The following is a 26,436-nucleotide window of genomic DNA, read 5'->3' as shown; positions in this document are numbered from 1 at the left end:
ACCTCCCCTATCCCTCAAAAGAGCAGATCTCTCAGTGATATCACCAAACAGCAAAACAAGATGCAGTAAGATTAGGCATAAACAGCCGGGCGTTGGTGGCACATGCCTTTAATCCCAGCACTCGGGAGGCAGAGGCAGGCGGATCTCTGTGAGTTCGAGGCCAGCCTGGTCTACAGAGCGAGTTCCAGGACAGCCTCCAAAGCCACAGAGAAACCCTGTCTCGAAAAACCAAAAAAAAAAAAAAATTAGGCATAAACCCTCAATTCAAAACTGAGCGAGGCAACCCAGTAGGAGGAAAAGGGTCCCAAGAGCAGGCAAAAGAGTCAGAAACACTCTCACTCTCACTGTTAGGAGTCCCACAAAAACCCCAAGCTAAACAAACACAGCATGTATGCAGAGGACCTAGGGCACATCCATGCAGGCTCTGTAATTGCTGCTTCAGTCTATCAGAAATATACACACAAAGAACCCCAAGCTGAGGGCTGGGGAGGTGGCTCAGTGGTTAAGAGCACTGACGCTCTTCCAGAGGGCTCAGGTTGGATTCCCAAAATCTACCTTAGTCACAAACATCTGTAACTCCAGTTCCCAGGGATCTAGCTCCCTCCCATGAGGTGCACAGACAAACTCAGCAAAACATAAATATTTTCACAGCCAAACAATAGGTGGAGAAAAAGCTCAAACTGGAGATCTTTATCAGACCCCTCCCCTTGGAGCTTGGAGAGAGTACCCCTTGGAAGACAGGAGGAATAATTGTAGGAGCCAGTAGGTTGAGGACACAGGAGAACAAAATCACTTAGTTGATTCCCACAGAATCCACAAAGCAGGGCTCATAGGGTCTCACAGAGAGAGAAATGGCATACACAGAGTCTACATAGGTCTACAGTAGGCCTTTTGCATATATGTTTTAGTTTAGTGTTTTGTGGAATTCCTAACAGCGGGAGTGGGTGTGTCTCTGACTCTTGCCTGCCCTTGGGACCCTTTTCCTGCTACTGGTTTGCCACTCCTGAGCACACCCTGATGAAAGCAGACTTGAAGGGGCACCTGGAACCCACTATGGCACTGCTCACAATAGCTAGCTTTGATGTCTAGGTGCTCATCAAGGATGGATAAAGAAAATTAAGCTTATATTCAGAATGAAGTATATTTGGCCATGATGAAGAACAAAATCGTGCCTCATGCAGAAATCTGAATGTTACTGGAGATTATTCATGCTAAGTGAAATAAACCAGACTCAGAACATAAGGATCACATGTTCTTGGTTTGTTTGTTTGTTTTGTTTTTGTTTTTCGAGATAGGGTTTCCCTGTAGCTTTGGAGCCTATCCTGGAACTCACTTTGTACACCAGGCTGGCCTTGAACTCACAGAGACACCTGTCTCTGCCTTCCAAGTGCTGGGATTAAAGGCAAGTGCCACCACTGCCCTGCAGGTCACATATTCTTGAGTATGTAGAATCTATTTTTTTTTCATTTTAAAGACGTGAAAGTCAGTGTAGTAACTGGCAAGAGAAAGGGGACCAGTGTTCAGGGGAGAGAAAGCAACGGACAAGATAAGATGATAGGAGATCTGAATATAACTAAAGAACATGATTCACGCCGGGCGGTGGTGGCACACGCCTTTAATCCCAGCACTCGGGAGGCAGGAGGATCTCTGTGAGTTCGAGGCCAGCCTGGTCTACAAAGTGATTGAGTTCCAGGACAGCCTCCAAAGCTACAGAGAAACCCTGTCTCAAAAAAAAAAAAAAAAAACCCAAAAAACAAACAAACCAAAAAAAAAAAAAAAACCAAAAAACAAACAAACCAAAAAAAAAAAAAAAAAGAACATGATTCACATATATGGAAATGTGATCATGATAGCCAGGTGTGGTGGTACACGCTTGTAATCCCAGAATTTGGGAAATTAAGGAATAAGGATGCTGGTTCGAATCTAGACTAGGGTTTATAGTGAAACTCTGGCTGAGGAGTTCTGGGGGGGTGGCACAACAGTGAGTTGGGTGAGGTGATGCCAATCTAAGCCTTTAACACTGGTCTTCAAAACACAAAAACAGGAAGATTATGTTAATCCCACCAAATGAGAGTAACGGCCATTTCCCCAATTCTTTTAGTTGAATTAAGCAAGCTCCATTTTTACTCAGACTGTCTCCCTATGGTGGGTTTGAGAAAATAGCATCAAACACCAGAGGAGGCTGGGTTTATGTTAGCCCATAAACTGCAAGGGGATTTTCAAGGTTTCTTTGGTTATAAGAACTTGGCAGAATGTTTCAGAATTATTTGGCAGAGCAGCTTATCTTCTCAGAGTGGAGGTTAGAGTATTAGGGTGTGGAACAAGTCAAATTCCAGAAAATGGATCAAGACCTGGTCAAACCCAAGTTTTACAGAAAACAGGAATGAGCTTGTTTTGACCTTGTAACAAGATGGCTTCTAGTCTTAAGATGGAGTCAGGCTGGTTTGTTGTTTGCTGCAAGTTTGAGGTCAGCCTACTTGGAGAGAACTGGTCTCAAAGCACCTCCAAAATATAATCTGTAAGTGGTCCTGAAACCTATTGTGTTATAAAATTAATATATACTGTTCTTTAAAAAATGGGCCAGGCGTTGGTGGCGCACGCCTTTAATCCCAGCACTCGGGAGGCAGAGGCAGGCGGATCTCTGTGAGTTCGAGGCCAGCCTGGTCTACAGAGCGAGTGCCAGGGCAGCCTCCAAAACTACACAGAGAAACCCTGTCTCGAAAAAACCAAAAAAAAAAAAAAAAAAAGGAAAGAGGCCAGCTCAGCTGGTAGAAGCACTTGCTGAGGTGGCTGAAACTCCCTAAAGTTATCCTCAGGATGCTACAAGTACACTGTGGCATGTACCTCTTCTCCCCACACACCACACACACATACACACACCACATACCACACACCACACACACATACACACACACACACCACACACACCACACACACATACACACACCACATACCACACACCACACACATACACACATACACCACACACATACATACACACACCACACACATACACACACCACACACACATACACACACATACACCACACACCACATACCACACACCACATACACATACACACACACACACACACACCACGCCACCACTACCACCATTACACACAGACACACACCAATAATAAATGAAATTAAAGAAGGAGTCAAAAATAAGGATCAGGATTTAGCTCACTTGGTCAAACACCTGCCCAGCCTGCATGAGGCCCTGGGTTCAATTCCTAGCACCGAATGAACTAGGCATGGTGGTATAGGCTTGGAATCCCACCACTTGGGAGGTAGAGGCAGGAGATTCAGGAGTTTAATATCATCCTTAATTACTTAGGGAGTTCAGCAGCCTAGGCTTCCCTAAGACCTTGCCTTTAAAAATTGTGAGTCTGGGTGACAGGGATTGGCTTGAGGCTACTTAAAAAGAAGGCTTTTCTGAGTACAACAAGAGAATCAGAGGGCAGTCTGTTCAGAAGAACTGGAAGTCTGTGCAAAACCCTGGATTGGGAATAGACATTGCTGGAGGATATAAAAAAGGTTAACTCAAGACTAGGGGAAGAAAACAAAAACAAGCATTTCCCTGCCCCCCCCAAAAAAACATGAACAAAAGACTACAGGAAGAAAGGAGAAATGATACTTGTATATGTTGAGGTCAGATCATATAGATTCTAGTATGTGTAAGGCAAGAGAATTTTCTTCTGACATTTAGAAGCCAGTGAAGGACTCTAAGCTGGGAATGACAAGAACTGATTTATAGTAAGCAGTGATGGCTTACGCCTGTAATGCCAGCACTTGAACTGCCACGATCCTGATGCAAGCCTATCAAAAAGCAACGACAACAACAAAACAAATTACTGATTTATATTAGAAAAGCCTAATTTGTTTGCTGTGTGGTGTGCCCATTACTGAGGGAGATGATAGGAAGCCAATTACGGGGTTCTAAGAGGTCAGGAGAGAGGGTGATGATACAGACAAGGGTGGTGTTAGAAATCGGAAGTGGAAAAAATTAACCTTGTATGGTGTGGGTGTGTATACATAAATGCTTTTTGTTGTTTTAACTGGTGTTCAGGATTGAATAGAAGGATTCCGTCGCCGGGCGTTGGTGGCGCACGCCTTTAATCCCAGCACTCGGGAGGCAGAGGTGGGCGGATCTCTGTGAGTTCGAGACCAGCCTGGACTACCAAGCGAGTTCCAGGACAGCTTCCAAAGCCACAGAGAAACCCTGTCTCGAAAAACCAAAAAAAAAAAGAGAAGGATTCCGTCATGGTAAGTAAACACTCTACCACTGAGTTATACCCTCAGCCCAAGCTAATGTATTTTGAAAGCAGAATCTCAGGACTTGAGAATTGGATTGGAAACCAAGAACATACGCTGTTATTGAAACTGAATCTAACAATTACTTAAGTGCACGGTTATTAGGATATCGGTTAGGGTATCAGAGAAGAGTAAGGTAGCAGTTAAGTATTCAAGAATGCAATAATTAAATCATGGCATAGCCAATGAAATTAACAGTCCCACCACTTATAGAGGCCCACACTATGTGAGTGAACAAAGCCAAGGGCAAAATCCACTCTTGCAAAAACAAACTATGTTTGTGTATAGACTAATATAAGTTCACAAATTACTGTGGGAGTGCCTAGGGAACAGAATGGCACTTCTCTTTTTACTTTATGGCATGTGCACTGTTTGAACTTGTTTTTTCCTTGTTGGAAATGCAGTTTAGAATGTCCCTGATTTCAGTCTTGGGGGTTGACTCTTTAGAGAGGATTACGGAGGCATCATTGTAGGTGACCAGAAACTGAACTAGGTGGAAATCTTTCAGACTCCGCGCCTTTCCGGCGGTGACCACGTGTCTGGCCAGCGGAGCTCCGCCTCCGCCCCGCCCTGCGGCGCCTGGCCCCGGGCAAGCAGCTCCCTTAGTCGCCTTGGCGCCGGTACCGCCCACATTGCGCATGCTCCCTCCTGCAGCAAGGGCGCCAGCCCCCCATTCGTCTAGTGCGTGCGGTCGCAGCCCCCTCCTCAAGACCCCTCCCCGAGCGGTGTGCGTCGCGCCTGTGTTTGCGTCATCACGCTACGCCATTGCTCGAGCCTGGGAAGATGGCGGCAGCCGTTCTCAGTGGGCCCTCCGCGGGCTCCCCGGCTGGGGCTCCTGGCGGGCCTGGGGGTCTTTCCACGGTGGGGTCGGGCCCGCGACTGCGTCTGCTGCTGTTGGAGAGCGTTTCTGGGTTGTTACAGCCGCGAACGGGGTCCCCCGTTGCCCCTGTGCATCCCTCAATGCACTGGGCCCCGCATTTGCCTGGGCTCATGTGCTTATTGCGGCTGCATGGGACAGTGGGTGGGGCTCAGGTAAGTCCGTGGCTCGCGTGGTCACCGTGGGAAGGCTGGCGAGGCAGCCAGGACTGTGATCACGCCTTCCTGCTGAAGCTGCAGCTGTGAGCTGGAGGAGAGCCGAGGGTAGAGAGTAGTCCTCACTTAACATTCGGGATGAGATTCGCGTGTTTCATTATTTGCCGTTTCTCCAGGTAAAAATTAGGCCCTGTTTCTGTTCGGTCATTGATAGGCACGAAGGAGTGATAGGACTCAGTTCTGTGCTAGGTCACTTAGCTAGTTGAATGTTTTTCAGCATTTTTCTTTTGGCGAAACTTTTTTGGGGGGTTCCCTGGAGTGATTGAACACAAATATTTATTAGCTCTTAGCCTAGGACCTATTCCCCTTTTAGGAGCTTCAATTACAGCCACGATGACGATGAGCAAAATGCTGTAACACAAAATTGAATCTGGTATGAAGCCTCCTAACTCGGTATAGAGTATTGAGATTTCCCCCAAAGGACCTGGGACTCAAGATGAGTAGAGGTTGGATAGTGAAAAGAAAATGGCAGGGGTGGTTGCAATGTTAGGGGACACTTACGTGGGAAGCAACGGAAAATAAGGGCATTGTTTAGGGGTTTAGATGCTGAAGGAAAGAGAATGGGTAGAGTTGAGGCTGGTGAGGTAGGAAGGCAGGTGGTGAACATCTTAAGCCTTGTTAGGAGCCTGTGCACAAAAATTCACATGCATTCAGTCCTGCAAGCTAGAAACCCGAGTGTCACCCTCGGTACGTGGTTTCTCATACACTTCCATAAGCAGTCTGTGAAGTTCTGCATACTTTTTTTTTTCCTTTTGGAGACAAGGTCTCACTCTGTGGCCCTGACTGGTCTGGAACTCATTGAGTTCTAATTGCCCATGCCTGGGATTGCTGGGATGAAAGGTGTATGCTGTCTTGCCAGCTATGTGCGCTTGTTCATATTGATGGGTATGGACAAGGGTATAGTCAAAGGATAACTGTCAGGTCAAGCGCCTGTCTGTGGACAAGGTCTCTTGGCGCTGGTGTAAGCCAGGCTAGCTTAGTTCCAAGAGCTTCTGTTGATGCTCTGGCCTATTTCTCCATAGGGGACACTGGGGCCACAGATCTTATACTGCTATTATGGCTGGCTTTTGCGTAGGTGTGTGTTTGCCTGCGTCATGTTTGTATGTGCACTGCATGTGTACTTGGTGCCCAGGGAGGTCAGAAGGGCATTGGATCCACTGGAACTGGAGTTGAGGTGGTTGTCAACCACTGGGGTACTGGCATTTGAACCTGTGTCCTTTAGAAGAGCAGTCAGTGCTCTTAACCACTGAGCTGTCTCTCTAGCCTTTGTTTATGTATTTATTTCTGGGTGACCTGCGTCTTGCTCTGTAGACCATACTGGCCTTGAACTCTGAGATCCACCTTTTTTTTTTCTCTCCCTGGTGCTGGGGTTAAATGTGTGTGCCATAGACTTCACCTGTGGGTTTTGTTTTGTTTTGTTTTTGAGACAAGGTTTCTGTGTAGCCCTGGCTGTCCTGGAACTTGCTCTGTAGACCAGGCTGACCTCAAACTCAGAGATCCACCTGCCTTGATTCCTGTGTGTTGGGATTAAAGGTGTGCGCCACCACCTCCGACTTCACCGGTATTTTGAGGTAAAGTCAGATGTGGAGTTTCCACTTGTGTCAGGTCCTCAGAGCTCAGTGTTTTGTATTTGGAACATTTTGGATCTTCTGATTGTGGATGCTCAGCCATGTTTACCTTTTGGATTTCTTATTTATACTTTCCTCCACCTGGGAAGTAAGCTGCCCAGCACCTCAATGTTTGTCCTAAAGTAAATGTTAAGTACACTATTAAACATGTACTGAGTAAATGAGCTCAGTTTCTCCCACCTGAGTAGGGACCTTTTACTATAAAGGTTAACACTCATTTGTTTGTTTATGTACGGATGTACACAAGCCATGGTGCACATGTGGAGATCAGAGCAACTCTGGGAGTTGGTTCTCCCACGTGTACATTCTGGGAATCAAATGCATGCAGGTTGTCAGGCTTGTTGAGTCATGTAGATGGTCCTGGGATCTTGCTTTATTCAACTGTGCCTTCTTCCTTCATTTGACCAGTGCAATGTGGAATTAGAAGAAAATGAGGCAGAGCTGGGCGTTGGTGGCGCACCCCTTTAATCCCAGCACTGGGGAGGCAGAGTCAGGCGGATCTCTGTGAGTTCCAGACCAGCCTGGTCTACAAGAGCTAGTTCCAGGACAGCCTCCAAAGCCACAGAGAAACCCTGTCTCAAAAAACCAAAAAAAAAAGAAAGAAAGGAAGCGGATGTTGGTGGTGCATGCTTTTAATCCCAACACTCGGGAGGTAGAGGCAGTCAGATCTCTGTGAGTTTGAGGCCAGCCTGGTCTACAAAGCAAGATTCAGGACAGTCAGGGCTACACAGAGAAACCCCTCACCCCAAAATAAACAAATAAAAATGAATGAATGATTTCAACTGTGCCATGTGGAATTAGAAGGAATGATTTCCATCCTTCGGGAGATTGGGTGCCCGAGGAGTCTGGTGCTTTGGGTGGTGTGGTGAGAGGCTGCTTGTGAAAGGGCTGATGATACCTCTCTCTGTGTGAGAGGAAAGGGTTAGAAGGAGGACTGGTTGAGTCTGTGTTCATGTTAAGCTTGGAACAGGAGGAAGAGAGTTGATTCTCCGAGTGACACAAGAAGCATTCAGCTAGCATTTCTGGAAGCCTTTATGCTAGGTGCTTTGCAGGGATAAGGGATGTCTTCTGAGATAAAGCAAGCCTTATTAAATCTAATAGATGAGTTGGGCTGTCCTATCTCAGCTCTGATTTTTTTTTTAAATATTTCTTTGGTATGGGAAATGAGAACAGAGATCAGACAAGATAGAATTTGAGGAAACATTGAAGAACAGACCCCCTGTGATGGCCTTTTTGGACTCAGAAAGTGCACCTTTAGAAGTCTTCGTAGGTGCAGAGACAGTGAAGGGCTTGGAGAATTTTTTCTGCATCTTTAGTGACCTTTGCCTGATTCACTCCTGGTTTTTCCTCCATTTCTAGAATCTGTCAGCTCTTGGGGCTTTGGTGAATATCAGTAATGCACATCTTGGTTCCATCAAAACCCGGTAAGTCTTTAACAGTGTGTCTGATTTGTCTATCCTTTGTTCCCACCCCATGGATTCAAAAGGCTTTTCCTATTACAGGAGTTGAGAGAGTTTGCCTTCCGTGAGCTCACTTGAATTAAGCTCATCATTTCTTTCTCCCGTTCCCTACTGAGTTAGCTCTGCTCCCTTCTTTGCTTGATACTCCTCCACACTCTGAGTCCTCCCTATGTCTCAGGAGAGAGAAGCCACAGTAAATCTGGGGATGGAGTCTTACTACAGCCCAACGAAAATAAAAACGCAGTCAGTGGGTTTCTCTGAAGTCTAGTCTCCACCTCCACATCTCCTTCTTGTTGTAAGGTTTGAAGGCCTGTGTCTGCTGTCCTTGCTGGTAGGGGAGAGCCCCACGGAGTTGTTCCAACAGCATTGTGTTTCTTGGCTTCGGAGCATTCAGCAGGTGTTGCAGGTAAGGATCTGCTCCCCTCCATCCTGCCCCCAGTATGGGTCAGGTGTGTTTGGACGAGTGAAAACAATTTTCTCATTGTGGACAGAGAGTAAACTTCGAATAGAAATCTCTCTGAACTTCCCGAGAGTTTTATCTGTTACCTTATTTCATTTGCCCTTTCGCACTAACTCTCAGCTTCACTTTATGTCCTTTCCCGTGGAGCAATATCTCTGAAGTTCCCTCTGTCTCTGTCTCTCTCTGTCTCTCTCTCTCTGTGTGTGTGTGTGTGTGTGTGTGTGTGTGTGTGTGTGTGTGTGTGTGTGTTTCCGTCTATTGCCTCCCCTTCTAACAATATAACCTCTCTCCCCATGTGCAAAGCTTAGGGTAAGAGGTGCTTGGTGCCTGGATTTTGCTTGGATGGCTCTTTTTTCTTTTTGTTTTTTTGAGACAGGGTTTCTCTGTATTGTTTTGGAGGCTGTCCTGGAACTCGATCTGTAGACCAGGCTGGCCTCGAACTCACAGAGATCCACCTGCCTCTGCCTCCCAAGTGCTGGGATTAAAGGCTTGCGTCACCAATGCCCGGCTGCTTGGATGGTTCTTAAGTCTATGTAGTAACTGGAATATTTTCTTATGAACCAGGAATTTGCAAATAGCCATTTAGCCATGTGGTTTCTGTTAAATACTGTGCTTGATTCCTGTGAAAAATGGAAAAAATTCTTAGCTTCTGGGCCATGCAAAACCATATACTTACCTGCTGCAGTTGTAGCAGAAGTCACCTGAACTGACCGCAGAGTGAGACCTATTGTAGTACAGTTTAGTTATCTGTGGATAGAGATTGGGAGTCTGACCCCCACCAACGTAGGCTGGTGTGGGTTTAGGGGTTAGGGTGAGAAGTTTACAAGATATGTTTCTGTTCTGATCAGTAGTTAATTGGGCTACACAGTATTCTAAGAGTGTAAAAACTCCATAGAAGAAGAAGTTGGTCATTTGAAGAATTGTAAACATGGCAGGTTGGTGGGGTTGAGATGCAGTTGGGAAGGTAGGTGTATGAGAGCCAAGCCATAGACTTTTACTTTATTTTATTTGGGGGGGCATTCAAGACAGGGTTCTCTGTGGCTTTGGAGGCTGTCTTGGAACTAGCTCTTGTAGACCAGGCTAGTCTGGAACTCACAGAGATCCACTTGCCTCTGACTCTCGAGTGTGCTGAGATTAAAGGCGTGCACCACCACAGCCTGGTGGCTTTTATTTTATAAGGAATTGGTTTTTATTTTCTGAGTAGTGGGAATTTGTGAGAGGTTCTAAGATTTCTTGCTGCTATAACAAAATGCCACAGATTGTGTGTGTGTGTGTGTATAAGGTTTGTCTGAATCATGGTTCTAGAAGCTGGAATGTGCAGGTTGAAGGGGAATTATCTTTTGAAGACCTCCTTGATCCATTATAACGTGATGGATGGCAACTATGGGGTCTGGGGGTAGGAATGAAAATGTGTGTGTGTGTGTGTGAGAGAGAGAGAGAGAGAGAGAGAGAGACAGACAGACAGACAGACAGACAGACAGACAGACAGACAGAGTTCTGCAGTAACTGTTTCTTTCTGACTCGGTGAACTATGCTGCCTCAGCACTATTGTGTTGGATTAAGAATTCAGTAGATGTAATTTGGAGGCTATGAAAAATGTAGTAGTGACCGTGAAGTGGTGGTGATGACATCTTCACATTTGGAAATGTCACTCTGGGTGCTGGTAAAGAAAGAACAAGTAAGGAGAGGACGGGACGCAGAAGGACCGGGTAGATGGCTTTACAGGAGCAGAGAGCATTTGCAGTAGCCTGGAGGAGGGTGGGAGTAGTGGAGCTGGGAGAGGTAGGTGGGTTTGGCAAAGAGCCAAGTGAGCAGTCTCATGATTGATGGGCTTGAGGGAGAAGATGTGACCAACATTTGTGGTCTTCAGAAACATTGGAAGGCAGTCAAGGCTCAGAGGGAATAAAAGAAAACACTGTGAGCATTGAGTAGACATCCTCTGGATATGACCTATGACCTGGGAGAGGGCTTCTGTTGGTATGTTTTACCATGGATTATCAGCATTTAGTCAGGAGTGAAGGTGAGGGTGGGTTTTGGGGTGTGTCCTTGCCAGCATAAGTGTCCATCATTCTGAATGGTTAGTGGAGGAGGAGTTTACTGAAGAGACTGAGACTGACAGAGCAAGCCAAAGAAATAACCAAGATTGTGGGTTGGATGGAACCCAGTGGAGAGGGAGGAGTAAGTAAGATTGTGGGTTGGATGGATTGGGGGGGCATGAGGAAAGAGGGAGTAGTCACTTCTGTTTATCTTCCTGGGTGTGACCTCTGTTTATACTCTTGAGGTGACAAGGCTGACCCAGAGTCATCTAGAGTATTAGCTCTGGAGACTGGTGGAAGTGGTATTTGCAGAGCTGTGGACACAAGCTAGACTCGTTTGGGGGTGAGAAGCAACTGTGAGGAGAGGGAGGTACAGATCCTTTCAGGAAAGATCCTGATTGCCAAGGAAGCCGGAATTAGGCAGTCTTGGGATTTGGGGGTAGAGTTGTATTTGCTCAAAGGATTTCTAAGATGGACGCAACTTGAGCCTGTGCACATGTCAGTGGGAAGAGAAGAAAGGTTAGTATTAAGTCCAGTGAAGGGATCATGTATGGACAGGAGCAGGGATTTGTAAGGCAGGAGGAGGAATGGGGGCGAGTAAGGATGGGTGAGAATGCCTAAGTTTTCAGGTTTGGAGGTTGAAGGCTAAGGTAGCCCCAGTCTTTGGATTCAGTTTTTTCTGCCAAATTGAAGGTAAGGATGACAGTGATGGGGGAGGGGTAGCGATTGGGATTTGCAAGTTCAGTGGAGGAAGGTATCTGAAGAGAAATGTAGTATTTCTGGACAGTGTTGAAGGCCTGCTTGTAGTTCATGGGCCCAATTGTTCTTTCTTTTTAAAATTAAGGGATTTGCCAAGATGGCTTAGTAGGTAAAACCACTTGCTGCCAAGCCTGGTAACCTTAGTTCAGTCCTGGAAGTGATGGGAAAGTGGCTCCTGAAAGTTGTCTTTGGACTTCCATGCTCCTGCCTTCACACATAAACACATAAGTTACAAAGAGAGAGAGAAGAAAAGCAAATGAATTATTCTGAGCTAAGATAAAACCCAGGTTGTCCTCCCAAGTCCTGGTCTCTGGCCACTCTCCTATCTTAGCTGTTTTGGTAGCTGGGACTGTAGGCACAATGGCTGCCTGCCTGTTCATATTTTCTTAGTTAATATTCTTGAATGTGTTGTTGGCACATAGTCTCTTCTGGTTTAGAGGAAGGTATATGCCAAGTGATTTTTTTTTCCTGTCAATTTTCCAGAAAAGTTCTGAAATCAAATAGCTTTTCCTCATGAATTTTAGGGTGGGTGTGAATCTAACTTGAAGAGAAATGCAATATAGGTAATAAAGACTTTGATATATTTTTTCAAACAAATTTCCTGGGACCCAGATATATTTTTGTAATTTATTATTTTTGAGATTCTGGGGATGGAACCCAGTGCTTTATGCATGCTAGGCAAGTGGATGTCTCCAGTTTTCCAGACACTAGACACTAAAATGTGAGTGAACACATCCTTTCTACAAACACAAAGTTCCTTTTGTCATCTCTTTTCTCTTTCTTGGTGATGCTAAATGTGATGGTAATGTGGATGTTAGCTGTGGTGGTTTAAAAGCCCTGTGTTGTTAACACCTCCTGTCCCATTTTGGGTGACAGTGAAGGTGAGGTTTGCAGCATGGGTGCCTTTGCTTTTAGTCCCAGGACTCACCACCCACAATGGAGCTGGCCGTGGCTATCCTGAGGGATCTGCTCCGATATGCATCCCAGCTTCCTACGCTGTTCCGGGACATCTCTACCAACCACCTGCCCGGGCTTCTTACTTCCCTGCTGGGCCTCAGACCAGAGGTGAGGCTGTGCGGTTCTGGTTCTCATACTGTTTGGATTAAAGAATGTTATGGAACTGCTTAGGGAGTAGGACTTAGGACGTGTGAGGGTAAGAAAATAGTGACTGACTTGAGGAGAAGGGACATTATGGGCCAGGGATGAGATGGAAGGGTATGGGCCCTTGGTGCTTGGCTTCTTCCTTCTGATTTCTGCTTTTCCCACAGTGTGAGCAATCAGCTTTGGAGGGAATGAAGGCGTGTGTGACCTATTTTCCTCGGGCTTGTGGCTCTCTAAAAGTAAGTACTAATGAAACTGTGATAGCTGTCCATCTTAGATCTATCCCTGCTGTTTCTAAGCTCTTATTGTATAATGGTACTACCTTGGAGTACTTATTTAGTTCTTACAATGAAGACATTGTCGTAAATTGCCTGCCTAAGATGAGTAGGGTTTGGAACTTGTTCTGTCTGATGTTAGGGCCCATTCTCTAACCCATAAATCCTTCCCTCTTATCTCTCCCACCCTCTTTTATTAATTAAAAAAATTGTATGTGTATGAGTGTTTTGCCTGTGTGTTTCTCTATGAGCCACATGTGTCTGGTGCCTGTGGAGGCCAGAAGGTGTTGGCTTTCCTGGAACTGGAGTTAACAGGTGTTTGTGAGTTGCCACGTGGGTGCTGGGAATCAAACCCGAGACCTCTGCTAAAGCAGCTGGTGTGCAGCACAGCTGAACCACCATTCAGCCCCTGGCGCCCCCTAGTGTCTTTTTAATGACTACCCTACCACTGACCTACACTCCAAGTCCCACCCCATCGACCCCGTTCACTTTCTGTTCTGCCTTTTAGATCTCTAGAATGCCCTATTTTATATATATCATAAAAACATAACCTCTTTATGGTTTCCACCATCTACTGGAGGTGTTCATACATATTCTTTGTGGGTAGGGGGGTATGTCAATGTAACTAGTTACCTACAGTGTCTGACGTCTCAAGGCTGGTACTTCTCAGTGAACATATTTGTACTGATTCTTCATTTTCATATGGGTGCTCTTAAATCACAACTAATAGAAGTTGTAAGTGATCAGGACAGGATTTTCTTTTTTTCTGCTGTGGCATGAACTCAATCCAACCACTGAGTTACATCCTCAGCCTCCTCAGAGTTATAGTTTAATTTCATGAAGCAAAAATGTATGGAATTACAAGCATTCTATTTCAATTAAAGTGCTCAAAACAGTTTAAGACTTGTAGACTGGGCTGGAGAGATGGCTCAGAGGTTAGGAGCACTGACTGCTCTTCCTAAGGTCCTGAGTTCAATTCCCAGCAACCACATGGTGGCTCACAACCATCTATAATGAGATCTGGTGCCCTCTTCTGACCTACAGACAGACATACATGCAGGCAGAACACTGTATATATACATAATAAATAAATGAATCTTTAAAAAAATAAAGAATTGGAGACTATGTCTGCAAGATGGCTTAATGGGTAAGGCACTTGCCACCAAGCCTAATGACTTGGGTTTGACTCCCAGAACCCACATGGTAGAAAGAAAAAAATGAACATCTACATCAGCATCTTTTAGTTTTTCGAGACAGGGTTTCTCTGTTGTGTGGCTTTTGGAGACCATCTTGGAATTAGCTCTTGTAGACCAGGCTGGTCTTGAATTCACAGAGATCCACCTGCCTCTGCCTCTCGAGTGCTGGGATTAAAGGTGTGCACTGCTGCCACCTGGCTAAAAGTAAATCTTTTAGAATAGCATATGTAAATTAACTAATAGGTTAAACAAGATCTTTAAGAAAATTTGTATATGCATGTATGCTTGTTTAGGCAGGCATGCGTATTCCATGGAACACATGGGAAGTTGGAGAACAACTTTTGGGAGTAGATCTCCTAAGCACTTTAACTGGATGAGCTGACTCACCAGCTCAGATCATGTTTTAATGTAGTAATTTTAAGGTAGAGAACATTCCTTCAGTGACTAGGGGAAATATAGAAACAAAAGTTCTATTATATACCTGTCCACCAGGCATGGTAAAGCACTGGGAAGACAGAGGCAGGTGGTTCAAGGCCAACCTGGTTTACAAAGCAAATTCCAAGACAGCCTGTCTCAAAAACAAAAGGAAAAAAATTGAGAGATGTACTTCATTTTACTTGTAGTTATTGAAACTAATGATGGACTTTCCCCCACTATTACTCATGTGTTCACAAGCCCCCTTTATTCTACTCCAAATAAACTGTGGACCATAGGCTGAACACTTATTCCAGACTTCCTTGTTTGTATCAGGCAGATGGCTTGCTCACAGACAGGTGGCAGCTCTGAGATTTGCTGCCTTTGCTCTGCACCTCCCCCCCCCCCAGCCTGTTCTTGTGACCCAGTCCCATACCCATCCCTCTGGCAGCACATTAATTCTAGCCTGGATCCTCATTTCTCTGTCTTAGCTCGTCCAGTTGGACTGTGAGTGTTTCTGTTTTTCAGAACTCTCTCTTTGACTTAAGAGAAAGATGACAGTCATTTGCAAAAACTATCAGAGGGAGCCTAGTTGTTTTGGGGGTCAGGGGCCAGGCCCTTTCTCTCAGGAAGGAGGCTAAGAACCAGAGCTCATGTGCGGGGTGTCTCTCCACCACAGAAATGCACCTGCTAATACTTGTCCCTGCCCCGTGGATGCATCATGCTTCCTGTGTCTATAGGAAAGCAAAATCGCAGGTGGAAAGACTGCTGCGGAGAATCTTGGCACTGCCCCATAACCTCTTTCTTTCCCCCAGGGCAAGCTCGCCTCCTTTTTCCTGTCTCGGTTAGATGCTTTGAACCCTCAGCTCCAACAGGTAAAGGGAAAGGAGAGGCACGGAGCCCAAGGGCTCTGACCTGGGCTGTCTTTTATGGCTAATTCTTTGCTATTATTTGTTACAGCGTTTGTATGCCCTCTTGCTTTCTTCCTGTTAACATACACAATTACTGGCTTTTGTCTTCTTGGAGACTTCTGCCCCACTGTTCCTTGAGCTCCTGTTGATCTGTTTCTCTCGGGCGTTAGTGGTGTGGGAGGCCCATGGCTGACCTAGTTCTTTCTAACCAGCTTTCTGCCCTTTTGCAGCTGGCCTGTGAGTGTTACTCCAGGTTGCCCTCTTTAGGTGCTGGCTTTTCCCAGGGCCTGAAGCACACAGAGAACTGGGAGCAGGAGCTGCACAGCCTGTTGGCCTCACTGCACAGCTTGCTGGGGACCCTGTATGAGGGAGCAGAGACCGGTAGGGACTTTGTAGTCAGGAGACAGATGGGCTTCCACGGGCTGTGGCAGGAGGGCATAGGAGGATGGTCCAGAGAGGCAGGACGGTAGTGGGTTTTGGGCATTAGGGATGAGAACGTAAGTGGGTCATGTACCACAAATGAGAAAGGATGGGGGCTGGAGTGGAGATGGTGCAGTGGCTCAGAACACTGCTCTTCCAGAGGATTGGGGTTTGAGTCCCAGCACCCACATGGCAGCTCATACAAATGAAAAAGGAGGGATGGGAGAAAGACAGAATATACAGGTGGTTGTGTTGCTGCCCAGATCCTGTGCAGAGTGAAGGTCCTGGAGTGGAGACGCTGCCTTCCCACTCAGAAGATGGTACCACTCATGTCCTCCTCCAGCTTCGGCAGAGGTTTTCAGGGCTGGCCCGTTGCCTGGGGCTCATGCTCAGGTGTGTACGTATTGGAGGGAATGGCCTTAGGGCTGGAGAAGTTGAGGTGGGTGTGTAGTCAAACTGGGGTAACTGCTCTGAGATTCTCTTTGGTCTGGCTCTCTAGCTCTGAGTTTGGGGCTCCCGTGTCCGTTCCTGTGCAGGAGATCCTGGACCTTATCTGCCGGATCCTCAGCGTCAGCAACAAGAGCATTGTGAGTGGATTTGGTCTTCTACGCTTAGCCTTGCTTAGGGCCCTGGGCACCTGGACAACACCCACACTGACATCTCTGACATTGTGTCCCCGACACATGTGCAACTGTGGTGGGCTTGCCCCCACACAACCTGCAGTCAGTGCAGAGAGTGCATTTGGGGATGAGTCAAGGCATTGTTGAAGGGCTTGACTATCCTCTCCTGCAGGATGGGAGACGGGTCTGGGTTGAGTTGGAACAGGGAGTGGGTTCATGGTATATAGTCTGATACACCTGCTCTCTGTGTCTTTCTCTGGTTCTCCTTTTCTTTTCCACCTTACTTTTGCTGAATTTTTCTCCAGAACTTGCTTGGAGATGGTCCCCTCAGGCTGCTACTGCTGCCCTCTATCCACCTTGAAGCCTTGGACTTGCTCTCTGCACTGATCCTTGCGTAAGTGGGACTGGTCACAGTGTGGAGAAGGGAATGAGTATACTGGAAATGAAGGCCACTGTTCCATCCTCTGCCCCCAGGTGTGGAGGCAGACTCTTGCGATTTGGGGCCCTGATCATCCGCCTGCTTCCCCAGGTCCTCAATACCTGGAGCACTGGGAGGGATACTCTGGCTCCAGGCCAGGAGAGGCCTTACAGGTGATTGTCCAGGAAGGGATACAGTGCAGAGGGCGGTAAGGATACAGGATACGCGGATGCCCCAGGGCCTTGGGCATGTCCGTCCTCTACTGATACTCTGCTTTCCTTGCTCCTACTGCAGCACCATTCGGACCAAGGTGTATGCTATCTTAGAGCTGTGGGTGCAGGTTTGTGGGTCCTCAGCAGGTGTGCTCCAGGGAGGAGCCTCAGGAGAGGCTTTGCTCACACACCTACTCAGTGACATCTCTCCACCAGCGGATACTCTTAAGGTGAGTGAGACCTTGACTCTTGTTCCCTCAGCTCTTGTGCCTGTTTCCTGACTTCCTGTTTGCCTGTACTTATGTTTCCTTTTATTATAAGCTGTGCGCTACCAGGGGAAGCTCCGATGGAGGTTTGCAAGGTGGGAAGCCAAGTGCCCCTAAGAAGCTGAAGCTCGATATGGGAGAAGCTTTGGCCCCAGCAAGCCACAGGAAAGCAGATAGGAATGCTAACAGTGACGTGTGTGCAGCTGCACTGAGAGGTGGGTTGAAGTGAAGTGATAAGCCAAAACCAGCTGGCAAAGTAGAGCGTGCTGGAGCGGAGGCAGTCAGGACGCTCTGTATTGCTTTTAGATGGGAATCTGGTAGTTTTTCCTGATCTTCCAAGGTCTCAGTTTAATCTATTCAAGCACTTTGCATATGCACTGTGTGTGGCAGGGGCAGTACAAGCACTTGGGGAATCGTGGATCCATGCCAGCGGAGCTCATGTGCATCTGAATGCCACACAGTTAGGATGACTTTCCTCTGGCTCTCATGTATTCTTATTATCTGTTATCTCACTGTCAAGGTGAGGCCAGTTCTCAAGTATACAGATGTACACTGATAATGTCCGACTGCATTATCTATCATCCCCACTTTATACCAGTGGAAGAAAACTGAGAGGGTAAATGCCTTGCCCCGGGTAGGCAGTGGCAAAACTGGGTGCCGCTGCTGGCCTGTGTGCCTTTGCATCTCAGTCTGACTCTGACATGCTGTTCTGTTTCAGGCCTGAGCCGGACCATCCTCATGTGTGGGCCTCTCATCAAGGAGGAGACTCACAGGGTTAGTGGAGATGACCCTCATGGAGCCTGGGGAGGGGCTACTGATCTGTGCACTTGGGAGTGTTTACCTCAGAGGTGGGCCCATTGAAAGCGGGGAACAAGGCCCTGGCCTTGGAGGGTTGGGTCGTCTTGGTGACATTTCTAGACTCACTGTTTGCTTTTCAGAGACTTCATGATCTAGTCCTTCCCCTGGCCATGAGTGTCCAGCAGGGTGAGGTTCTAGGTGGCTCCCCTTACAACAGTTCCTGCTGTCGCCGAGAGCTCTACCGCCTGCTGCTAGCGTTACTGCTGGCACCTTCCCCTCGCTGCCCACCTCCTCTTGCCTGTGCCCTGAAAGCTTTCTCTCTTGGCCAATGTGAAGATAGTCTTGAGGTAATTGCTGACCTGGCCAGCTCTCTCTTTGGTCCCTGAGTTTTTATTCTGACGCTGCCTTGTGAGCCCCGGTGTCCCTGATGCTCTTGCCCTTTCTTCTTCCCTAGGTCTCCTCTTTCTGCTCGGAAGCACTAGTGACCTGTTCTGCTCTGACACACCCCCGAGTTCCTCCCCTGCAGAGCTCAGGCCCTGCCTGCCCCACACCTGCGCCAGTTCCTCCTCCCGAGGCCCCATCTCCATTCCGGGCACCACCCTTCCATCCCCCGGGGCCCATGCCCTCCATAGGTGCTATGCCGTCTCCAGGCCCGATACCTTCAGCAGGCCCATTGCCCTCAGCAGGCCCCCTTCCCACAGTAGGCTCAATTTCCTCAGCTGGCCCTATGCCATCCACAGGCCCGGTGCCCTCTCGCCCTGGTCCTCCAGCAACAGCCAACCACTTAGGCCTCTCTGTCCCAGGCCTGGTGTCCGTCCCACCCAGGCTCCTTCCTGGCCCTGAAAACCACCGTGCAGGCTCCAGTGAGGATCCTGTCCTTGCTCCCAGTGGGACCCCTCCACCTAGCATACCCCCAGATGAAACTTTTGGGGGGGAGAGTACCCAGGCCAGCCTTTGTCCACTATGATAAGGAGGAGGCATCTGACGTGGAGATCTCCTTGGAAAGCGACTCTGATGACAGTGTGGTGATTGTACCCGAGGGGCTTCCATCCCTGCCTCCTCCACCGCCATCAGGCAGTCCCCCCCCTGTGACTGCTACTGGCCCAGCAACAGCCTCCCCTCCTGCGCCAGCCAAGGAGGATTCTGAAGAACTGCCTGCAACTCCGGGGCCTCTCCCCCCACCCCCACCCCCTCCCCCACCCGTTTCTGGTCCTGTGGCACTCCCACCACCACAGCTGGTCCCCGAAGGGACTGCCGGAGGGGGGAGGACCCTCAGCTATGGAAGAAGATTTGACAGTTATTAATATCAACAGTAGTGATGAAGAGGAGGAGGAGGAAGAAGAGGAGGAGGAGGAAGATGAAGATGAGGAGGAAGAAGACTTTGAGGAAGAGGAGGAAGATGAAGAAGAGTATTTGGAAGAGGAGGAGGAGGAAGAAGAATTTGAGGAGGAGTTTGAGGAGGAGGAAGGTGAATTGGAAGAGGAGGAGGAGGAGGAGGAAGAGGAAGAAGAGTTGGAAGAGGTAGAAGATGTGGAGTTTGGTTCAGCAGGAGGAGAGGTAGAAGAAGGTGGACCTCCACCCCCAACGCTGCCCCCTGCTCTGCCACCCACAGACTCCCCCAAAGCACAGCCCGAGGCAGAGCCAGAACCTGGGCTCTTATTGGACGTGGAGGAGCCGGGGGCAGAGGAGGCGCCAGGGCCTGAGACAGCGCCCACGCTGACCCCAGAGGTGCTCCCCTCCCAGGAGGAGGTGGTGCAGGGAGCCGGGAGTCCTGCAGTGGGGCCTCCTCAGGAGCTTGTTGAAGAAGAGTCCTCTGTTCCCCCTACCCTTCTGGAAGAGGGGACTGAGGGTGAATGTGACAAGGGGTCACCCCCACCTGAGACACCCGCAGAAGCAGAGATGGAGACAGAAGCAGAAGCTGCAACTCCACAGGAAAAGGTAAGAGGGTCGGCCAGGCAGGGCACGGGGTGGAGCTTGGGGCTGCCTGGGACAAGACTATGGTTCTTAGGAACAGGCTTGTTCCAGCCTGACCTACTCTCCTGTGTGTGACTGTTTGAATTTTGTGTCTTTGTCCCTAAAAGGAGCAAGATGACACAGCTGCCATGCTGGCTGACTTCATCGATTGTCCCCCTGATGATGAGAAGCCACCACCTGACCCAGAGCCTGACTCTTAACCCCTTCTGTACCCTAACACTTTGTATCCAATAAAGTTATGTCTGTAGATATTTCTGTTGCTTTTGGTTCTTGTCACACTGTTCCCTGCTTGGAGCCTGAGTGAGTGTTGGGGTTTGTTGCATCCTCTCCAGGTGTCCCCATTGTTGACCTGAGGAAGACCCACCAGCTTCAAGAAATAGTAACTGTCCTGTCAGTGTTAGTGTTGGAGTTCTCAAGTCTTGTCCTTTGTTGTTTTCTTCAGGAGCTTGCTATGTAGCCCAGGCTGGACCTGAGGGAACTGTGGTCTGCTTTTGAGTTGTAGTACAAGTTAAACTAATTTTTTGAAAAATTTCAAGCCCTCAGAGAAATTGTGAGAATATATAACCTTTAACTAGATTCACCAGTTTTCAGTATTTTTAACCTTATTAGTTTTTTCCCCACCTCTATATAGACCTGTATCTATAGATATCAGCCTGTATATACTTAAATAATCTTATGTGTCTATGGATTATGTTGTTGAACTTGGGGAGTAAGTACACATCATGGCCTTTCTTAGATCTTCGGTGTTACTTAAAATTAACATAATACTAGTTGGGCAGTGGTGACACATGTCTTTAATCCCAACACAAGGCACGATCTCTTTGAGTTTGAGGCTAGCCTGGTCTACAGACCAAGTTCCAGGACATGTAGGGTTACACAGAGAAACCCTGTCTTGAAAAACCAAAAAGAAAGATAAAAGAATATAACACTGGGAGCTGGGGAGGTGGCTCAGTGATTAACGGCAGCTGCTGTTTTTCCAGAGCACCTAGGTTCAGTTTCCAGTGCCCATATGGCAGCCCACGTCTGCCTGTAACTTTAGTTCCAGGGGCTCTTACACCTGGTTTCCATGAACACTAGGCTTGCAAATGCTAGACAAACATTGGCAGGCAAAAGCCCATGCACATAAAATTAAAAACACCAACATCCCCAAAACAAACTAACACAACCATGGGCTGGAAATGCACTCAGTTGAAGAGAACTTGTAAAGACTAGTTTTTCACTTTTAGTTCAGTGTTGAGTAAATTGTTGGATACTTTTATCCAGCTGTCACAGTGTTGTGAATGTGCTGGGTAGATTAGGTATAGATGATGGGTTTACGGGGGTGTAATTCCATTGTCTGGAAGCTTGGTATGGTCCAGATGGTGACAGGGTTATTCATAAAATTTCATGGCTGGGTATTTACCCCTATGGGTCAAAAGGTTTTATTTGATGGAGATGACTATATAAGGATCACTGATGGCAAGATTCCTTGTGATTCTCTCAGAAGGGGAAAGAGCCTGCTATCTGGAAACTGTACTTAGGATATCAGCAGTGGGGATAAACTAGAACAGGGTTTTTCCATTTAAATTTTATTCTGAATAGATAACATGTTACTTCAAGAGATCCTAAAAGGTTTGTTGAGAAGTCTTCTGATCTGTGGTCTCTACTAGGTTGTCTCCCGGGAGCAGTTTATGTGCTCAGTGTTAATGTATTCTAGATATAATTGTATGCATTTGTGAACAATTTTGTATAAACATGACTGGGGCCTAGTCTTGTACCCTTTCGACACTTTCATTGTGTCTTACTGGCAAACAAAACACTCAGCGCCAAGTATGCTATAGCCAGTTCTCATAGTCTTATAGCAGCATCTTCTACTGATAGATGTCTATTTTTGGAAGAAAAAAAAAAGCGAAGATCTACAGGAGGTCAGGAAGCTGAATAGAGATGACAAGTTCTGTTCACCCAGTTTCTCCCACCTTCTATCCTACTAGATTATAGCACAGTGATAAAATCAGTCATCTGATAATGTTACAGTAAAGAGCCTGCTTTCCTGACTGGAAGTGGATGAAAGTCCTGTACAGAGGTGTGTTTGTTGACAAATGATAAAATCTGTGTTAATGCAATGGGAAAGTAAAGCAAGGAAAAGAGGTATAGTTTTGTATGTGAGTGCTTTGTTTTTCAACATTGAAACATTCCAACAAATTGAACTAGAACATTACTCTATGTACCAGTGAACTATATTATATCCCTAACCTCTCTTTCTCTGTCTCTGTCTCTCTCTGTCACTCTGTCTGTGTCTGTCTCTGTGTGTGTGTGTGTGTGTGTGTGTGTGTGTGTGTGTATGTGTGTGTATGTGCGCGCACATACTCGAATATGTGTGCAGGTGCCTGCAGAGGCCAGTAGTGTAGGATCTTGTGAAGCTGGAGTTATCAGGGCTATGTGAACCACCTGATACAGTGCTGGGAACTGAACTCTGGTCCCCTGGAAGGACAGTAAGCGCTCTTAACCACTCATGTATTTTTCTAGCCTGGTAGTATTTAAAAGCCTTGGGTGAGACTTGGAAGTACCTGTGTTTTTTCACACTTTTTTATGATGCTGTGTTCTTTTAATATTGACAATTTTTTTTGGTTTTTCAAGACAGGGTTTCTCTGTATTGTTTTGGAGACTGTCCTGGAACTAGCTCTGTAGACCAGGCTGGCCTTGAACTCACAGAGATCCGCCTGCCTCTGCCTCCCGAGTGCAGGGATTAAAGGCGTGCGCCACCAACGCCCGGCCAATATTGACAATTTTATGATTTTAGTTTTTGCTGTTAAGCTTTTTGCTCTAGTGCAAAGTATAAGGTACAAATTAAATCTTAGTATTTTATCTAGGTGCCATTTTGGAGATGTGCATCTTTTCACTCTTTGAAAGGTGTGTGTGTGTGTATTTACATTTGAAATTCCTATCTGGGTTTATTTCCTGTGTTCTGTTTTCATTGATCTGTATACACACTTGTACCTTTATGATGTGTCGATGTGTCTATCTGGTAAGATGAATACTTTATCTCGTTTTTTTGTTTTTCAAGACAGGGTTTTAAGTGTAGCCCTGGCTGTCCTCGAACTTGGCTTTGTAGACCAGGATGGCTTCTAACTTACAGAGATCCTCCTGCCTCTGCCTCCTGAGTGCTGGAACTTAAAGGCATGTGCTACTACCACCTGGCTTTTTATTTATTTATTTATTTAAGAGTAACTTTTATGTGCATTGGTATTTTGCCTACATGTGTATGTCTGTGCATGATGTTCATGCCTGGTGCCCAGACAGGCCAGAAAAGCATGTCAGGTCCACTGGATATGGAGTTACAGACAGTTGTGAGCTGCCATGTGGGTACTGGGAATTGATCTTGGGACCTCCATAAGAACAGCAAATGCTCTTAGATACTGAGCCATTTTCTCCAGCCTTGAAGAGTAGTTTCTTAAGGTGTGTTGTGTGTTGCCTTGGTTTATGGGGGTGGGGAGCACTTGGTAAGGGCCAGAACGGGACAGTTGTTCAGACTGTGGTTTCAGACGAGTCCGAGATTTCAGGGTTGGGAGTGAAGGGAGTAATGAGAGTACTGGATCACATCAATCTCTCTGTTAGTCCTTTAGAGTGTGCTTCTGGCCAGAGGAGTGAGTGCTGGATAGCTAAGTTGTTCAGATGATCAATAATCATTCTGAATGGGTTAACAAATCACTTCTTTGGGATGCTGTATGCTTGTCAAAATCATTTGGTTCTAAATCTCGTCAACTATAAGCCACATTTGGAAGTTAGAAGACTGATCTTTAGACTCATTGGACATGTAAGGATTGAAAAAAAAAAGCATAAGTGTGTAGCCCGGTGTGGGACTCTATGCTTGATTCCACAGTACCACCAAACCAAGTCAAAGAAAGCCACCCAATGGAGGAATCACTGCAATCTCAGAGCTCTTGAGCTTTGTCAACACAGAAGGAGGACATGATTTCGTACGAGTAGAGATGCCAAGGGTCAGTGAAGGAGACATGAGGGGGAGTTACCTGGGTGTGTGTGTGTGTGGTTGTGGTAGTGTTTAGAAAACCTTGCTTGGGATTTGGTGCCTTGTTCTAAGAAGCAGGGATTCCTTTGAAAATTTCTTGAGGGAAGTGACTTGATTCAGTTTTCAGTGATCCTTGGGAATCTGGAGGAGAGTCCAAGCCAGGAGACCAAGCTGTGTTGGCAGACCAGCTGCCCTTGCACGCCAGTTTGCTCCTCAGTGCCTGTGAGGTGCTGCCGTGTGGCTATGCACTTGTTTTCTGGCCTCTCTGGATATAGCCTCCCAGCCTAGGCCTTCAGGGTTTTGTGGCTACTCGGTATGAGTTAGCTTCCTTATTGCTTATACTCCCTAGAGGTGTGGCTTTAGGAGAAGACGTAACTGGAGCTGTAGATGACCCAGTCTAAGAGAAGGACCAAGAGAGTGGTTTTCTTTTGTTTTTGCAGTGGTGTGTGTGTGTGTGTGTGTGTGTGTGTGAGAGAGAGAGAGAGAGAGAGAGAGAGAGAGAGAGAGAGAGAGAGAGAGAGAGAGAGAGAGAGTGAGTGAAGGAGTGGGGGAAGTAAAAAATTTAAGTATTGAGTTTATATTTCATCAGCAGGTTTGAGGCTTTGGGAAACAAAAGATGCTTCTGGGTTCAGTATATTTAGTATTTGAATGAGTTCTGTGTAGCAGTAACTAAGAATATGGGTTTTGAAGCTCAGGAGAGCCCATGACTAATGATTTGGGGGAGGGATAGGTCACCCAGGTGGTGGAGCTGAAGATAGAAGTGTGAAATGGAGTTCAGACAGCACCACATTCAGGGGCAAAAGGGACCCTTCAGGGGCTCCATGTGGCTGTGATCAGACACTGACTGAGGGCACACAGCCAACTCAGAGGACAGGGTTTCTTGGTGCAGCCCCAGCTGTCCTGGAACTCGTTCTGTAGACCTGGTTGGCCTTGAACTCTGCCTCCTGAGTGCTGGAATTATAGGTGTGTGCTGCCACCAGCACCTGGCTCAGCTGGAATCTTGTTAGGATTGTCAGCTGGAACCTCGGGTCTGAGTGTCCATTGCATGGTTTCAAGAGTGAGCATAGTAAAGGAGCAGGGTGGAGGGAATGATGCGACTCGTCTCAGAAACCACACAACATCTCTTCTACTGAGTTCTACCGAGAGTCGAAAGGTCTAGGCAGGTGCAGGAAGGAAAGATACAGGAGTGTCAGTGTCATAAAAAGGAACACGAGGTGCTGTGTATGTGGCCATCTCTGGAAAACAACCTGACACTGTCCAGCCTCTGACCAGAAGCCACACACACCCTTCCCACATGCAGACGACATTCAATCCCTTCTCAGTCATGATCTATGGCATCAGTTGAAGGTCCAGGGTCTCATCCAAGTGCAGACAAGGATCCCTGGGTATTGTTCTCAGGGAAAACTTTTTACTTCTTATGAGTTCTCTGTGGCTCCTGGCTTCAGCTATAGGAATTCATTTATTTGTGACATGAGTATAGGTATGTGTGTGAGGAGTGTCACACACATTCAGAGGTCAGAGAACAACCTTCGAGTGTCTTTGCCCACCTTTCCACCTTGTCTTCCAATTTCTTTGTAAGCAAGGATGACCAGCACGTGAGCTCTGGAGTCTCAGATCTCTGCCTCTGGTTTTTATATCGGTTCTGGGGGTCTCAACTTAGGTGATCAGGCTGTGGGCAAGTGCCTTCCCTGCCATCTCCCAGGCCAGCCTTGAAGATTTTAGTTCCTCTTATGAGTCATTCTGCTACTATGTTTATCAGTGATTAGCGCTTTTAGTGTGATTCTTGCATACAGAAGTCTGCTGGTCCAAAGCTTGCTTTTGTCTTTGTACTGTGTCTGTCCCTTTCAGTCCAGGCTTGTTAGTCATGAACAAACAATGACAGAGTCAAATTTGTATATGTTGTATGTCTCAGCTCTGATCCAACCTATTCATTAAAACACTTAGGTGTTTCTCTATGGTACCCTTTTTAGTTTGGATTGGAGTAGTCTTTTATGTTTTTTTTTAAACAGGTGAGACAACATCTCATGTAATTCTGGCTGGCTTCAAACTTGTTATATAGCAGAGTCTAGCCTT

At 46.9% G+C, this 26,436-nt stretch overlaps 1 protein-coding gene across 1 annotated transcript; it reads left to right on the top strand.

Annotated features, from left to right (window-relative positions):
- Positions 1 to 4,953: 4,953 nt before the first annotated feature.
- On the top strand, positions 4,954 to 20,608 carry Pelp1 (proline, glutamate and leucine rich protein 1). Its single transcript, XM_005067497.4, is given in 19 exon segments — positions 4,954 to 5,349; positions 8,397 to 8,461; positions 8,798 to 8,903; positions 12,668 to 12,817; positions 13,021 to 13,092; positions 15,554 to 15,613; positions 15,880 to 16,030; positions 16,333 to 16,462; positions 16,569 to 16,656; positions 16,995 to 17,083; positions 17,164 to 17,280; positions 17,402 to 17,549; positions 17,641 to 17,800; positions 18,304 to 18,359; positions 18,524 to 18,730; positions 18,838 to 19,311; positions 19,313 to 19,636; positions 19,638 to 20,321; positions 20,465 to 20,608. Coding segments are annotated over 19 exon segments (3,423 nt in total). The 5' UTR covers positions 4,954 to 5,100; the 3' UTR covers positions 20,558 to 20,608.
- Positions 20,609 to 26,436: the final 5,828 nt, after the last annotated feature.

This window comes from Mesocricetus auratus, unplaced genomic scaffold, assembly GCF_017639785.1.
Source record: "Mesocricetus auratus isolate SY011 unplaced genomic scaffold, BCM_Maur_2.0 Super-Scaffold_100007, whole genome shotgun sequence".
NCBI lineage: Eukaryota > Metazoa > Chordata > Mammalia > Rodentia > Cricetidae > Mesocricetus > Mesocricetus auratus.
This window is presented reverse-complemented; position numbering and strand designations above follow the sequence as displayed.